General features: G+C 30.1%; 1 protein-coding gene across 1 annotated transcript in view; it reads right to left on the bottom strand.

Annotated features, from left to right (window-relative positions):
• tweek (transmembrane protein KIAA1109 homolog tweek) overlaps nucleotides 1-18,760 on the bottom strand; it is a 260,309-nt gene that overhangs the window by 232,671 nt on the left and 8,878 nt on the right. Inside the window, exons 3-6 of the mRNA XM_075370220.1 lie at nucleotides 16,870-17,013; nucleotides 8,444-8,602; nucleotides 5,734-5,846; nucleotides 4,209-4,355 (exon numbers count right to left, since the gene is read on the bottom strand). Of these exons, the coding sequence (XP_075226335.1) occupies nucleotides 4,209-4,355; nucleotides 5,734-5,846; nucleotides 8,444-8,602; nucleotides 16,870-17,013 (563 nt within the window). The remainder of the gene's footprint in view (nucleotides 1-4,208; nucleotides 4,356-5,733; nucleotides 5,847-8,443; nucleotides 8,603-16,869; nucleotides 17,014-18,760) is intronic.

Consider the following 18,760-nt stretch of genomic DNA (forward strand, 5'->3'; position numbering starts at 1 on the left):
TTTTTGTTTTTTTTAATTGGCTTTTAAGTACATTTAAAAACAGATTTTTAAAGATGATTAAAATACTTTCTTTTTTTTTTTAATTTCTGAAGATCATTTTCAATGCAGAAGTCTTTTTTTTAAATTCACTTTATTAAAGTCACTGTAAATCTTTGCTGAGATTTACTGAAAATTTGTTATATACTAAAAATCATGTTGTTAAACCATGTGTTTTAACAAAATGTTCCACTATGTACATTATTCCATAAATTTAACAAACAAAAGGGTGGAAAATATTTGTGAAGAAAAAAATTCACACTAAAAGAGTTTGGAATCTAAACTATCTTTTAGAAAAAGGTAAAGTTAACTTTATGGTTATTATAGAACATCACCTCAGTACAGACCTCATACTTATATAAATACTCATACTTGTATATATGTTTGAACTCCAATGATAGAGTTCATTTTTTTCTGTGTGCACTTTACAGACAGCAGTTTCAATTCCAGAATCTTTAAATGGCCCACTAACTCACAAGAAATATTCCTTACTTATTTTTACAGTCACTTGAAGCTCAATAGTCTTATATCTCATCAATAAAACGGTTCCACCTTCATTTCTTCCACTAATACCTGAATATTATACAAGTCATAACTATCTGGTCTACCCACCTAAGCTTGGAAAATCCTCTGAATATTGATATGCTTATTCTCCCTTCCCCAGATATATCTTAATACTGGACCTCTTTCTTTTCTAGAGTATATAATATACAAGCATAATACATTTCAGGCACTCTTTTCTCTTATTATGTATCAGGTTTGTTATAAATTTTTATAATAATATTTACTCTTCCTTATTTTTTAAATTCAATTTTCACGCAGACCTAAATTTTTCTCTGGAAAAATAAAAAACTATATATTTCCTCTCTGAAGCAACATTCTCAGTGCCACCCTTTTTCATAAAATGACATTCCTGTTGTCATAACGTAGCTTTTATTTTTAGACTGTTAGGAATACTTTTATTCAATCTAAAGCATATACAGAGATAGTATATATAGGACATATATGGAGAAAGTATGCCGCAGTGTGTCACCACAATAGGACATACTAAGATCAAAAAACTATGCTGTATGGCAAATTATTCTTTAATTCTAATTTTATATCATTTTTAAGGTTTTAACCCTATATAAAATGTTACATGTATGCAAGCAAAAAAATATTTTTTTGAAAGTATATATCCAAAATAGTACAAAAAATCGATGTAGATCGCAAAATTTACAGAAGAATCAAGCTGTAAATTATTTTAAGTAATATTATTAACTAGATAAAAAGCAGGCCTAGGGCCTGCCACAGAAATGTTACATGGTTTAAGTTTCATTACACATGATTTTGTTAAATGTCTGCCAACTGTAAAACTAAATAACATTCATGAATTTAGCATATAATTTAGCTTTTACAATGAAAAGCTTCAAAATCTTGAACATTTTTAGCTGTTTCTTGAGTTGCGATTTTTTAACACAGCTCTAACCCCAATGTTTTCCTTTTTTATTCCCAAAACACAAATATAGTTTTAGATAGTTAATTTGTATCAACAAGTATAAATTGTTCAAATGAATGAATTGTTCAAGAAGTATAAATTAAGTTTTCACTTACCAACAATTTAAAAAGTGTAAATTCTAGTACTTTCGGAGCTGTTAGTCCACCCTCAGGAATTTTCTAAAAGATTTTAATTTAAATTCAAATCAATAATCATTTTTAAATTAAACTGTTATGTTCATAATAGTCGGTCATCAAGAATAATTAATTCGTACGTCAATAAGACAGTAATGTTATGTTTGTAAGATGTTTGCGACTATTATCTTATATTATTAGTACTACTATAATTCTATTAGTATAAATGTACTAATACACTAAAAATATATAAATATAATAATACTATAAATATTAGTAATACTATTCGTTTGTGATTATTATCATAATAGTTGCAAACATCTTACAAACATGACATTAGTGTCTTATTGAAGTACGAATTAATTTTATTCTTGATTACCGACTATTATGAACATAACAGTTTAATTTAAAAACGATTATTGATTTGAATTTAAACTAACATCTTTTAGAAAATCCCTGAAGACGGAGTAAAAGCTCTGAAAGTACTAGGATTTACACTTTTTAAATTGTTGGTAAGTGGAAACTTAATTTATACAATTGTATTCATACCAAAGATGCCAAATGCTTAGTAAATGACGTACAAATTGTTAAAATGAATGAATCATTCGTGCACTGCACACAGTCACCTGGCGTACCACCATTGGTTTGCTCTGCATCAATAGCAGCTAAAATCAAAATATGAGCACATACAATGAACAAACACCCATGTACCATCCTTTTTTATAGGAAAGATATGTAGCAAGCTACCTTGATAGTAAAGTTTTTCACAAGAAAACTCTATTGCGACTGAAATATCAGGCTTTAAAATGCAGATACTGTACTATTCTTGTATTTATTATGTTTTCAAATAAACTCCATTAAATTAACAGAAAACTAAACAGATTAGTATCACTGGTATATGTAATTCCAGGTATTTATTTTTTCAAATTTTAGTGTAATTAGATTTATAATGAAAGGATGAGTTCATTATCTCACATGGGAAAGCAGAGAAGTTTGTACTTCAAAGTCTATAATGGCAGAACTGTAAACTTACTATTATTACTTAAAAAGTTCCTTGAACATCTTCAGTTACGAGTAATAAAATTGTATTTATGGTATAAATATTGTGATACAAATATTCCATATATTAATTCCACACCACATGTTTTATTACAGAGAATACAAATCTGCAGTCGCACAATTAAATATTACATTAAATCTAATAAATTATTATAAGAGTTATATGAAAATCCATCATTTATTCCAGTGAGTAAATTATTATTTACTCGGATGAGAAAATTTTAAATCAGAATGATTAGTTTCCTGTCAATAAAGCTTTTATATTTTTAAAAATTATAATGTACTCAATTACTCGCTTAATCAATTATTAGATATATTTGTAAAGAATCTAAAAGATCATATAAATTGATAGTGGGCAAAGCCAATCTGGCAAGTAACCTTGCACTCCTTTTCAATAACAATGTAATGCATTTTTTTTTTTTTTTTTTTGTAAATTTATGCCTTATTTGTCATTTTATGGTAAAAATAATTTAACAAGCATACTTTTACTAGCTAAACTGTGTCAAAATGTAGACTGAACAAGACTGCATCAAAAAAAAAAAAGACCTCACTAGAACCAACACTTAGACAATGAAAAAGAAATAGTTCTGAATGCCTTAGCAACAAAATGAATATAAGTGGATGAAGGTTGAATAAAAAAAAGTTAAACAAAATACTGAAATTGTTTATATATTATGGGATCTGATATTGATTGAGTATAGATCAAACCAACATCAGTTTTTAGGGTAAGTCTGGTCCTGGAACACAAGACTACAGGTCTATGTATTTGTAACAGAGGTAACGAATTAAGTCTTCACATTTCAGTCTAAATATATAGAGTAAAGAATTGCTTTATATATATATTATTTTTAATTTAACTGGAAATAAAAAAATATATCTAATAACAGGTTTTTCAAGCCCGTAACACCCATCTGTTGCAAGCTGTTTTCAGTTCAATTTTTGTTTTTCTGGTAATTAGATTTCCCTATTCTTTTGAAATTATAGTTCCCAACTTTGAGATCTTTACTTTCTTCTTCAAAATCCAATCTTGAACAATTTTTTTTATCACTCATTTACAGACAAACCTTTTCAGCTTCACTTTTAAGCCAACTGAAAATGCAGTACAGATACTCACATTTTTTATTTTTTATTAGTAAAAATATCCATCAAATCCAATAATTTGTTTTTATCCTAACCAAAACTAATGATCCAATTTTTTCAGCTCATATAAAGTTTATTCCATTGCAAAATTAAATAAAGAATATAACTAACATTTCCTTGTCTGATTCAGTGCACATTATAAAGGATTTTTTATGTATATCATTTTTGTGTTTTGAATCTACCATGATTTGATTGCTTAAGTGATGAACTAATACAGTACCCTCATACTTTTAATGTACATCAATATTCTTTTTAACAAACAATAAATAACACATATTCATTAATAAAACCAAAATTAGTTTAAAAGTAACACAAATATTAACAGCAATAAAAATTATGGAAAAACTATGTTATTTGCATACCTTAAAATTCTCTGCTTTACATTTGGCAAAGTGCATAAAATGATCAAGTCTGGAAGCAGCAGGTTTTGTTGAATATACAAAATGAGCATCTTCAACAAGAATTGAGAGAGTAGTAGGAACAAGCCTATTGCCAAACACTAAACGACCCTGTTGAATAAACCAAAAATGCTAACTCAAACATTACTGAAGTAGAAGGCATAATATAAATAAGATAATACATAATATACACATTAGTAGTCTGGAAAGAACAAAATTGTCCATTGATGTACAGGACAAAACCACTAGAGAAAATATTTAAAAAGAAACAGATATGAATATGCAGTGAAATATAAGTAACAGACAAAGTGAACTAATTACACAAAAATGAATTATTTTATAACAGAAAACTGAAATTGTTCACAAGTAAATGATTATTTTAAATGTAAAAGATGTTTTATGAAAAAGGCTTTATATTTTATATTCACTTATTTTTTACTAGCAGTGTGTAAAAACAATATCTAAATTTCCTTCCAAACTTCTATAAACTGTTAGTGGAATATTGAAGTAGTGAAATGCTACTCAACGCCTCAAATGATACCACCTAAATTCAAAAAGGGCAAAATACTCATTTCAACACAAATGATAAAGGAGACAGTCCAGCAATGAATGAAGAATAATTCACCTAAATTTTTTCTTTACTGCATTCAAAAATTTGTTAAGTGGCGGGAAAAACATATTCAATTTACAAAAAAAAAAGGTTATAATATAATGTAAAAGGTTATAAAAAATGAAGTATAAGTTATTACCTTACAAACAGTTTGATCCTCACAGATGCCACCACATAAACTGTTACACAAAACAAAGGATATGGCAAGATGCATTACATTATGACTGCACTACAGTAATGAAGGTAGATAATCATTTTTGTCCTACCTCAAATGTCGGCAGAAGTTTACATGAGCAGATAAATATACCTACAATACATACTAAATAATTAATAACCAGCCAGGGACAATTTTTTTTTTTTGTTCCTGGGTAGTTAAATTCTTCAATGAAATTCTAATCCCAGCCAGGATCAAATCCCAGCCAAGCTTGGCAATTTTTCACCTGTAAGAAAATGCTAAGATCACATTTTCAAAAGTAAGCTTTAAGCTTAATGATAAATTAAATCATAAAACAATTTATTTTAAATTAACAGATAAACGAGTTTTACAATTTTAAACTAGAAGAGCACTGAAAAGTGATGTAGAATTACAAGCATCACATGTAAGTTATGAAAGAATTAATGTACAAATATACTTTTTTACCATTATTATTATTAATTTACAAATTTTCAAAATAACAGAAAACAATCTCATTAATTAAAACCTTAACCAGATTATTCAGAACACGACCACAAACAAATGAAATTAAAATACTTGGTTTTGGTATCAGATTCACCTTAATACAACTAAGTTACAATGAAAAAATGTACCACAATAACAACATATAAATAAAATAATAAGAATAACAAACACAAAATAAACATATTTTTGAAAGCTCTTACAGAAGACACATCTACTTTAATAACAGGAATAAGATCTCGCCAACTTTTCCCAAGCGAACCGGCTCCAGGTTGCGGCCTTTCTCGCCTACTTAGAGATACCTGAGACTGTCGTTCTGAAAAATGTAATGAAATGAAAATAGAAACACAAAAAACTAATAAAAATCAGAAATACTTTAAAATTTAACATTTCATTATCAGTAAAACAAATTACACAAAAATCAAAAGGATTAATTGAATTTGTACTTGTTTTTAAGAAAGTTCTTACTGTTGCATTTTGTTATTATTGTCTTTATACAATCAAACATTTCAACATAAAGGTGGTAAATGAAAATAACAAGAGAACACTATGACCAAAACTGAAAGATCTACATAAAATACTAATGCAACACTAGTTATTTTACCTAAAGATCTTTGATAATGCAATGAAAATTAAATAATGGTCAAATAAATTAATTTCCAATTAAGAAAGAACAAACATAGTTAACTTTACACCGGAGTACAAAATACAATTATCAAAATGGTTTAATTTATGTTTTATCATTAAATCACTCTTAAATATCTAATACATGATTGTTATTTCCATATTCAAGAGATTTTTGGAAAAAATATAACAATAGAATCTCTCTAATCTGGCTTAATCATGTATTAATTATTAAATGGCAGACATAACATCAAGCTTGAACTTATATAATGAATTTCAGCCACTGCCACTTGAAAAATATTTTGCATCATAGAAAATAAATGAAATTCAGAAATGCAACACAAAGGTAAAATACAACACCTCCTTTAAATCAATATACTTAATATAGGCTATTAAAAGTCCAATTAGATTGTTGAAATATTTTTTTTTCTTTTTTGAATATTCAAATAATTCAATAAAACTTTGATCACTGTCCTAATAATATTTAATACTAAATGAAATATAAACTACCAAAACACAGTAATTAGATAAGTTAAATTTACCTTAATTATTTCCAATAACATGTTTTTGCAGTAGCTTCAGTTGATATTAAATTCTATATTTATTACATTAAAACTTATTCTATTTAATGATTTTTTTTTTTCAGAAATTATAGTATTTTCTACTGTCAAATTTTAAATTACATTATAAACATATGTGTACCTGGCAGTACTTGTTCATTACTGAAGAACACAAGTGACAAATGATAAATCATTAAAAATAATAAGTTTTAATATAATAAAAATAGAACTTAATATCAACTGAAAATGCAGGATACTGCAAAAACTGGTTATTGAAAATTAATAATGTCAGTTTAACTATCTAAATACTGTGTTTTGGTGATTTGTATTTCATATATTAAATATATACTGTACTTATTCAATTCTAAGAATCATTATTTTTTCGATATGATCATTCAATTTATCACAAGCTTCCAGTAGATTTTGAACAGAAGTTAACAAATTTTCAAACATAAGCAATTCAATTTAAAAAGAAAAACTATCAATTTAATCACTTTGGTAATGCTGATGAGACACATATTTTTTTTGATAAGAGGAAATTAAAGTCGTTACAACTGGCTATGAAAAACACTGAATTATGGTAATGTTATGTGTACAACTGATGGTAAAAAATTACCACCATATTTAAAACTAAATAGAAAAACAATGCCAAAAAATGAACAATTTCCCAGTGATATTGTATTCATAACACAAAAGCAACGCTTGATGAAAATGAAAGCAGATCTTATGAAGGATTGGTTGGATGTGGTATGGAATAGATGTAGATTTCTACGTAAACTATCCCCTAATATGCTAATACTAGATGCATTTGGAGGTTATTTAACCAAAGAAATAAAAAATAAAACTATTGAACAAACCCATGGGATTGTTGTTCTGAGACTAACAATCCCAGAAAAGTTAGTCCAACATTTGCAAAGATGCAAATAAAAATTGCACTGATTCAGAAGCAGAAAGTGATAATAAAAATGAATATAAAAGTGACTTCTCAGATACAAATAGGTACTTAATAATATAGGTATTTTCTACTGTAATAAACTTAAATTGAATTATATTGTTATAAAATTATGTGTTTATATTTTTTCCTTTAATTACAAATCTTTTTTATTTCAAATAATGAATTTTTAAAATGGGAGTACATCTTAGAATTGAGTAAATATGATGTGTATATAAATATACATACTCTAACAACTCACATATACAATCTAACATTTCATTTTAAATACGAGAAGTAACTGCTATCCTGCATATAGTCAACTGTTTCATCATCAGTAATAATAATAATGATTCGTTCTTCATATTTGCCCACATTCACTGCTGAACTATTTAAATCACACTCAAAATAAATCAATACAACAATTAATTTCATTAATTTGTAGTCATTTGTCCTACATTTTTTACTACTGAACTATTAGTCAGAATTAGGTTAGAACAAGAAAGTATTAATACATTACATTTAAGAATGCTTTACAAAAGCATCATGTAAATAATACATTTTAATCAAAATATTTAAAGATGTTATAAGTAAATCATATTTTAAATGTTAAAATACAAATTTTAAGTAAGATGATTAAAAAGGGCTTTTGTGGACATTAAACCTTCCTAGAACAAATGGAAGGAGAGTATGAAAATGTTCCATAGCAAAATCTCAGTGGATTAAATGTGAACTATAAATGAAAAAAAATAGTAGTTTACGTATCAAATTAAACTCAATTTTAAATAATACTCATACCTGGGTCTGATCTAGAGAATTCATGGACATCACTAGGAAAAATATTTGGTTCTAATCCAAAAACTCTTTCTAGATGTCCATAAACAGCACATCGATTATAAATATGCAATTCAAAACCATTTAACATAACAGATAGTCGAGTATCTGAATGAGATAAATCTGAAACATAAAACTTTGGTAATTAATAAACAATTATTACGAAAAAAAAAGAATAAGAAACCCAAAACAACAAAAAGATTAAGCCAATATAAAAATCAAAATTTCAAAATAAATGTGGAAAATTTTTTTTTTTAATTTATAAAAAAGCAATAAATGAAAAAATAGTGAATGATTTCTTCTAATTTTTCTTCCTTTTGGATTATTGGATTTCTTTTCTGTTTTTATTTAATAGTGCTGTGTATAATTCCACGATAAATATTACATATATTTTTCTGCTAGTACATTTAAATGAACTATTAACTAAAAGTAATAAACTATTAACTTTAGAAATAACAAATTGAATCAAATTCAATAAATGCAATCTTTTTAATCATTTATTTGAAAACATTTTCAGGTGCTCTTAAAACCATCTTCAGTAATAATTCTACTGTTTCACCTCGACATTAGCTGATGTTATTGCTGACAGGTTTTCTGAGTTCGGCAAATACAAATTTAGAATCCAGTTCAAAAGTGTCAACTTCTATTATATTGTTTATCTAATACATCAGTGTTGTGTAATTTGTATGTAAATATATATTTCATAAGGTTACATTTACTAAGATAATGATGACTCAAATCAGAGGATTGATAAAAAAAAAATACAAGAACATAGTTTTTAAAGATTAGAGAGACAGATGACAGACTACAAAAAGTTATACAGTTTGACAATTTTGTGCCTACTTTCAAGCATAATTTTTGCGATCCACTAACAGTTTCAGCCATATCTCAGCTACTTAACAACCAATTTGAACAAATGATGTATCAGTTTGTTCACAATGAAAGACTTAACATTTTATAGGGCTACTTGAAAAATTCATTATTGAATTCAAATTCGTTATTAAAAAATACCAATTGATAAAAAACCAATTTATTACATACATCTAACAGTTACACCTTTTAGCTACTGTTTTACATAACTGCCATCCAAATTAAGACACTTGTCATTTCTATAAACAAACTTTAGAATACCCTTGTCATAAAACTGCCGCCTGTGAATTAACCCAGGTAGTAACACAGTTATCAACTCCTCGTTATTTTCAAAATGCAGCATCACCAACTATTTTTCATTTTCAGGAAATAGTGATAATCACTGGGAGTCAAATCAGAGCTATATGGAGGATAATTAATCAACTCCCATTTGAAACTATCGATCTGGTGTTGTGTACTTCAGTATGCTGACAAGCATTTTCATGAAGAAAAACGATGCCTGAACTCAGTATGCTGCATCATTTGTTTTGTAAGGCCCTTCTCAATTTCTGCAACACCTTGCATTAAGTTTCAGCATTATTTCAATTCAGGGCTATTCAAAAATTAACTTTCAGTTCTATTGCAAGGAGCTGAAAAACAGTAATACTAACTGGCTTAATTAACAGGTAATAGTTTTAGGACGAGGATATACAAAAACTTGCTTACAGATATGATAAGTGCCTTACTTTTGCAAGGCAATTATGTAGAAAAGAAGCTAAAAGATTTAACTATAAAATGTATATAATAAATTGATTTTTATCAATTGGTGTTTTTTTAAACAAATTGAAAGTTATCTTCCAAATAGCCCTTGTATATAAAACATAATTCAATAACACTAATATTTTTACATTTTACTTATACAGTAAATAATTAAGAACTATTAATAGCTGTCATTTTGGAATTTTAAAGGATACAATTTTCATATTTATTTTGTACAAGATGTTTGTTGTTGGATAATAACCAAATTTCATAACAATATCTCAATTTGTTTTTAACCATTTATCCTCCAATCATGAAATATTGATCACTTAGTTCCCTCTCAGCTATTAACTAAATTTATGGCTGGTTATGGTAAAATTGCTTATATCAAAATAATTAAAATCTTTTTACAAAAAACCTTCATTTAATGAAAAAATAGGACTTAAAAGTCAGTTACGTAATTTTTTTCAGTGTGATATTTGTTGAAACAATTTGGGTGTAAACCCAGATTTCTGGAATGATAGGAGTAAATCTACCTTGAGGTTCAACTATTTCATCATCACTACCTTCACTTTTACTATAATTGTCAAAAATAGGATTTTCTTGATCACTTTCTTCAAAATTATAATAGAATTTTTTTCACTATTATCATGAAACTCACATTTTCAATATCAATTACAAAAATGACTGTAGATGTTATACTGACTCACAGAATACAAAACCTCACATCAGGAACGTAATTACGGGTAAAATGATTAATTTTCAATTGTATCAATATTGAATATTGATATTACATGGGTTTACAATCTTACAAACAGATGTGAGTTCATTTTTGAATCTCTGTGCATAGTAGTGATTAGTTTTTGAGTGCGTCATTTATTATCCCCCACCTGGAGCTGGACACACAACTAAAGCCTTAACTCAGCTCCAGGAGATGCTTTCATCTCAAGGCTGGGACTCAGTCTTTTGGTGATACACCATGCCTCTAATGAGAAATCCCAAAGGTGTCCCCCCACCAGAACTCTGGTCTTTACACCTTGCCTCTGGTGAGGAACTCCTGGGGGGATTCCTCATCAGAACTAGTCTTCTTTACCCCCCAAAATCTGAAGCCACAAGGGAGTCCCCACCCAATTATCGAGGGTGGAACACCTAAGCGGCCCATCCCTCCTGGACGGGGCTGTCCCAACCTTAAATTCATTCCAAAAGTGAAGACAACAGAATTGATTTCTGGGCACCAGCCCTGCAGCCACGACCCCAAGAGTGTGCCCATGGGCATTGCAGTGCAAACACTCAGCCTCCATTGGACAGTCCTTATGGAGATGCCCCACAGTTGAAACATCGCCCCCTTCTGTCAGGACCATTGCAGGTTCCTGCCTGGTGCCCTTTACCCCAACACTGATAGCAACATTCTTCATCAGACCTTCTGGGCAACCACCCGATTAATTCGGCTAACCTTCAATAATTCTGTCGCCAGCAGAGGAGGGACCACCACCGTTGCCAATTTTGCTTTTCACCATATGATGCCCTCAGGGAGAGGACATTGATGATAACCAAACCACCAACAACTTTGCACATCTCACGCACCAAACCCTCCTCTGAGCTAAGGGTCAACATCCTTGAGTCATCATCCTTGAGGGTCAACATCAATGAGTAAGTGTACCCGCTGCAACCATGATGCCTTCAACTTTGTCCAATATTTGCTGTCTTAACATGGTAGCCACGTCTCCTATGTCCTGGACCCAGATGTGAAGGTCCTCTCCCTGACCTCTGCACACCAACAAGATGTTCACATCATCCGACAACACAATGTCTCGAACCGTTCAGAAAAATTCTGTGTACGATCGTCCCACCACCTCCCAATCCTCTCAACAAAAGAAACCGGCAGTGGAGGGAGTTCAATGTCACTTCCAATAAAATCAATATCGCTCAACTGCATATACAGCACATTGTTGACGATGCTCGGATACATCCACCTGTACAGTCGTCTGGCAGCCTCTAATTGCCGAGCTACCGACCGGCGATATGATTCACGGTTGTAGCTCGACGTACTATCAGTACCGCTGTCGGCCAAAAGGACCTCACGGACAACACCAACACCTGGCATCCTACTAGATCGCCGCCTTTCTACAGTAGTAAATCCCTCTTCCATAGGAGGGGACCTACCTCCAGATCGATCACGTTCAGTCATAATTACAAACTAACACTGCGTGAGAGAATTTTTCACCACAATTTCCCCATATCAAACAACTGATCAAAAAAATAAATAAAAAAAGTTTTTCTAAGTCAATATCAACAGAGTTGTTCGACTTAGGAACTGTTACAAGGTGACCATAAACAAGTAATATAAATATAAATCAGATGGGTAACTACAATAAATATACCCTAGCAACCGTAGGCTATACTTACAAATATTAAATAAAAACACAGAAAATAGTTAAATTAACAACAAATAAAAAACAAAACACAAGGAAAATGTTTGAATTAAATTAAATTAAATAGTCACAAAAAATACATTGGTAATTAGGTCAGGAGTAGCCTGTATGGAAGCTAACTAAAACGGTACTATCCAACAAAAACACAAAAAACTAATAAAAACATGAACAAATAGCATAAAACCACCAATAAAACAACTAATAACATAAAGTCAAATAATTGAAAATGAAAGCACAATTGTATGACAAAAACAGAGCTCGAACAAGGCATCTTCACTCTCTCAGATCTCAACATGTACTCCCTAGCAGTTAGTTTAAAAATGTTGAGCCATGCTCAACAAAGGAATGCTTCGTGTAAATTTCACTGTTGAGTTATACTTGACAAAGGAGTGGTATTGATAAATTATGATGTCAAACTGTATTCGACAAAAGAGTGCAAAAGGTTAAGATAAAAATTTTTACAGAAAAAACACAAAATGGGGAAGAGAAAAAATGAAGCAAGATGCAACATTTGTTCACATGAACTTTTTTGTTGTAGTTGTATGTATAGTTTTGCCAAACCCCTGAAAGGGGTTTGATTACTAGGGGGTAAAGATTATTAGATAGAAATGTTAGATCACTAGGCCAGGAATCAGACTCAGAAAATGACACTTGTAGAGATAAATAAGCAAGCCAAAAAGAGAATTTTGATAATCTCTATTAAAAAGTGTAATGATTATAATTTAAACCAATAGATGTTGGCTTTTAATATGAACAGAAAAATATTTTTATTTTTTTTTGTCTTCAGTCATTTGACTGGTTTGATGCAGCTCTCCAAGATTCCCTATCTAGTGCTAGTCGTTTCATTTCAGTATACATCTACATGCTACATCCCTAACAATTTGTTTTACATATTCCAAACGTAGCCTGCCTACACAATTTTTCCCTTCTACCTGTCCTTCCAATATTAAAGTGACTATTCCAGGATGCCTTAGTATGTGGCCTATAAGTCTGTCTCTTCTTATAACTATATTTTTCCAAATGCTTCTTTCTTCATCTATTTGCCGCAATACCTCTTCATTTGTCACTTTATCCACCCATCTGATTTTTAACATTCTCCTATAGCACCACATTTCAAAAGCTTCTAATCTTTTCTTCTCAGATACTCCAATTGTCCAAGTTTCACTTCCATATAAAGCGACACTCCAAACATACACTTTCAAAAATCTTTTCCTGACATTTAAATTAATTTTTGATGTAAACAAATTATATTTCTTACTGAAGGCTCGTTTAGCTTGTGCTATTCGGCATTTTATATCGCTCCTGCTTCGTCCATCTTTAGTAATTCTACTTCCCAAATAACAAAATTCTTCTACCTCCATAATCTTTTGTCCTCCTATTTTCACATTCAGTGGTCCATCTTTGTTATTTCTACTACATTTCATTACTTTTGTTTTGTTCTTGTTTATTTTCATGCGATAGTTCTTGCGTAGGACTTCATCTATGCCGTTCATTGTTTCTTCTAAATCCTTTTTACTCTCGGCTAGAATTACTATATCATCAGCAAATCGTAGCATCTTTATCTTTTCACCTTGTACTGTTACTCCGAATCTAAATTGTTCTTTAACATCATTAACTGCTAGTTCCATGTAAAGATTAAAAAGTAACGGAGATAGGGAACATCCTTGTCAGACTCCCTTTCTTATTACGGCTTCTTTCTTATGTTCTTCAATTGTTACTGTTGCTGTTTGGTTCCTGTACATGTTAGCAATTGTTCTTCTATCTCTGTATTTGAACCCTAATTTTTTTTAAATGCTGAACATTTTATTCCAGTCTACGTTATCGAATGCCTATTCTGGGTCTATAAACGCCAAGTATGTTGGTTTGTTTTTCTTTAATCTTCCTTCTACTATTAATCTGAGGCCTAAAATTGCTTCCCTTGTCCCTATACTTTTACTGAAACCAAATTGGTCTTCTCCTACTCTCCTGTCAATTCTTCTGTATAGAATTCTAGTTAAGATTTTTGATGCATGACTAGAACTAATTGTTCTGTATTCTTCACATTTATCTGCCCCTGCTTTCTTTGATATCATGACTATAACACTTTTTTTGAAGTCTGACGGAAATTCCCCTTTTTCATAAATATTACACACCAGTTTGTATAATCTATCAATCGCTTCCTCACCTGCACTGCGTAGTAATTCTACAGGTATTCCGTCTATTCCAGGAGCCTTTCTGCCATTTAAATCTTTTAATGCTCTCTTAAATTCAGAACTCAGTATTGTTTCTCCCATTTCATCCTCCTCAACTTCCTCTTCTTCCTCTATAACACCATTTTCTAATTCATTTCCTCAGTATAACTCTTCAATATATTCCACCCATCTATCGACTTTACCTTTCGTATTATATATTGGTGTACCATCTTTGTTTAACACATTATTAGATTATAATTTATGTACCCCAAAATTTTCCTTAACTTTCCTATATGCTCTGTCTATTTTACCAATGTTCATTTCTCTTTCCACTTCTGAACACTTTTCTTTAATCCACTCTTCTTTCGCCAGTTTGCACTTCCTGTTTATAGCATTTCTTAATTGTCGATAGTTCCTTTTACTTTCTTCATCACTAGCATTCTTACATTTTCTACGTTCATCCATCAGCTGCAATATATCATCTGAAACCCAAGGTTTTCTACCAGTTCTCTTTATTCTGCCTAAGTTCGCTTCTGCTGATTTAAGGATTTCCTTTTTAACATTCTCCCATTCTTCTTCTACATTTTCTACCTTATCTTTTTTACTCAGACCTCTTGCGATGTCCTCCTCAAAAATCTTCTTTACCTCCTCTTCCTCAAGCTTCTCTAAATTCCACCGATTCATCTGACACCTTTTCTTCAGGTTTTTAAACCCCAATCTACATTTCATTATCACCAAATTTTGGTCACTATCAATGTCTGCTCCAGGATAAGTTTTGCAGTCAACGAGTTGATTTCTAAATCTTTGCTTAACCATGATATAATCTATCTGATACCTTGCAGTATCACCTGGCTTTTTCCAAGTGTATATTCTTCTTTTATGATTTTTAAATTGGGTGTTGGCAATTACTAAATTATACTTCGTGCAAAACTCTATAAGTCGGTCCCCTCTTTCATTCCTTTTGCCCAGCCCATATTCCCCCACTATATTTCCTTCCTTGCCTTTTCTAATGCTTGCATTCCAATCTCCAACTATTATTAAATTTTCATCTCCTTTTACGTGTTTAATTGCTTCATCAATCTCTTCGTATACACACTCTACCTCATCATCATCATCATCATCATGGGCGCTTGTAGGCATATAGACGTTAACAATCGTCGGTTTAGGTTTTGATTTTATCCTTATTACAATGATTCTATAGCTATGCATTTTGAAATACTCTACTCTCTTCCCTATCTTCTTGTTCATTATGAAACCTACTCCTGCCTGCCCATTATTTGAAGCTGAGTTAATTATTCTAAAATCACCTGACCAAAAGTCGCCTTCCTCTTCCCACCGAACCTCACTAATTCCTACTACATCCACATTTATCCTATCCATTTCCCTTTTTAAATTTTCTAGCCTACCAACCTTTTTTAAACTTCTAACATTCCACGCTCCGATTCGTAGAATGTTATTTTTTAATTTTCTGGTGACCCCTTCCTTAGTAGTCCCCACCCAGAGATCCGAACAGGGGACTAGTTTACCTCCGGAATATTTTACCAAGGAAGACGCCTCCATCATTGCTATATGAAAATGCAGAGAGCCACATTTTCTTGGAAAAAAACAGCTGTAGTTTTCCATTGCTTTCAGCTGCGCAGTACTCAGAGGACTGAGTGATGTTGATATGGCCGTTTAAGTCATTCTGACTCACGCCCCTAACAACTACTGAAAGAGCTGCTGCCCTCTTTCAGGAATCATTCCTTAGTCTGGCTCTCAACAGATACCTCCGATATGGTTGCACCTTCGGTCCAGCTACTCTGTATCCCTGAGCACTCAAGCCCCCTCACCGACGGCAAAGTCTCATGATTCATAGAGGAGGCAGAAGAATATAAAAAGTTTCAATCAAGAGAATTGCTTGAAGAAAAAAGAATTTTATTAAAAAATCAAATCATAAATACAGATATTAGAACAAAAACATATTTTACATTTAATCATAAATTATGATTGTCTTAACCTAAATTTACAACATTCAATAAGACACTAATACTTTCAATTTGTTATAACAAAAAATTAAAATTAATTTTTTATAAAATCACAGTAAAAATTAATAATAATTTATGGCAATAATTAATATAATAGCCTTTTTTTAATTAACAGAAAAATAATAATATTACATGATCTAACATAGACTACACACCTTCAGAGACATCTTTAGGAACATAGGCTCTCCACCATCGAAAAATCATCCAACCATCTTGTATTCGAACTGTATAATCATATGTGATATACACAATATCCCTGAACATAATTTTACCAGAAAGAGCACACAGTGTAAAAGAACCTGCAAAAAAAAAATATTAAAAATTGGTGAGTATCAAAAACCAAATTTAAAAAAATTAGAAGTTCAGGAATTCCCTGAAGTTTTTTAAAACTGTATGAAATAAAAAACAAATTTTGCAGATTTATCACAAATGTGATATAATCACAAAAAATCAGAAGAAAACTAGCCTGAAGTCTGATGCATTTTATTGCAGCTAATTTCCACAAATTTATCTAAATTTCCCACTTAAGTGTTTTTGCACACTTATTAAAAAGGTTCCACACATCAATTTTTTTATTTAACATATAACAAAATTTTATTCTCATCATTATATATTTCAGTACTGATAATCAAAATAATACTGATAACTAAAACATTTGTTACAGTTTATCTAAATTAAATTATACATCAAAACTGGTTATATGCTTTCATTACAAGAAAGGAATTAAATATAATTTTTTAATACCTAACAATGAAGATTATAATTAAATGTCAAATTAAAAAGATATAATACCTACCAGCAAATAAAAAATGATGAAACTGAATGTAGCTTGGCATCTAAGATAACCATCTTTCAGCAGGTGCCTGATTGGATAGTTCCCAATACCACAAAATTCTGGATAGACAATACTTTTCTTAACCAAAGATATGAGACTGTTCTCTGACAGTTACTACATTTAACATGCATGTTCAATACAAGACTGTTGATCTGTAATACTGTTTAAATATTCTTGCAGTAAAACTTACCTCTTAGTATTCGAGGTTGGGAACAATGAAACACATGATCCGTTTCCATTGAGAAAACTGTAATATACTTTTTAAGGTAATAAAAGTTTCATTCACAGCACCCACATGCATATAAAATGTAGAAACTGCTGCATTAATAAAATTAATGAGGTTTACACAAGACACTTACATTCAATGCACTCATTCAGTGCACTGATTGTAACTTTTTTTATTTAATTTCACACTTTATGGTACAGCTTAACAGATCTTTATTAATTGTTAAGTTGTTTATGTATAATTAGATATTCATAGTTTGTGGTTTATAGTAAAATTGTGAATAAATAAAATTAACTGAAATTAATAAATGACATGACACTTAAGAATTCAAGCAAAGTAATATTTTTTTAATTAAAGGAATTCCTATATTTTTCAAACAATAAAGAAAAAGCTACAATGTCTATAAGTAAATAAAAATTATAATTAGATAAAATAATCTGACCTCTTGAAGCCACTTCAAAAAGTTAGATTATGTTTTTAGGACACAAAAATGGCCAATCAGATCATTGTTTGGCATGAGTATTAAAAATAGTCATTTATACACATAAGAACAAGAGCAATAAGAACATAACAATAACACATTATAACAATAAGAACATTCACTTCTATAAAACCAAACAGAACTGCTCACATGTTATATAGCATAATATTTCAGACTATGAGAAGTACCTTAGTGTGCTTGTTTTTATGTTTAATAAATTACATAACTTCTAAAGGCCTTTCAATTAATTTATTTAAGATTAAATTAAACAATTCTTTTTATAGAAACAATATTACTCTGTTAATGAATTATTAAATAATAGTAATTAGATAAAATTTTCATGCATTTATTGAAAATTACTTAATGTACACAATTACTCAACAATAACTGCCTTAAAAATTGTTAATTTTATTTTGAACCAATTTTATTTATTTGTTAAATTCATATAGCTGTTTATCTACTACTTAACATTATTATTATTCTTTACATAATGGACTACAACCA

This window comes from Lycorma delicatula, chromosome 7 (genome assembly GCF_047948215.1).
Source record: "Lycorma delicatula isolate Av1 chromosome 7, ASM4794821v1, whole genome shotgun sequence".
Classification (NCBI taxonomy): Eukaryota; Metazoa; Arthropoda; class Insecta; order Hemiptera; family Fulgoridae; genus Lycorma; species Lycorma delicatula.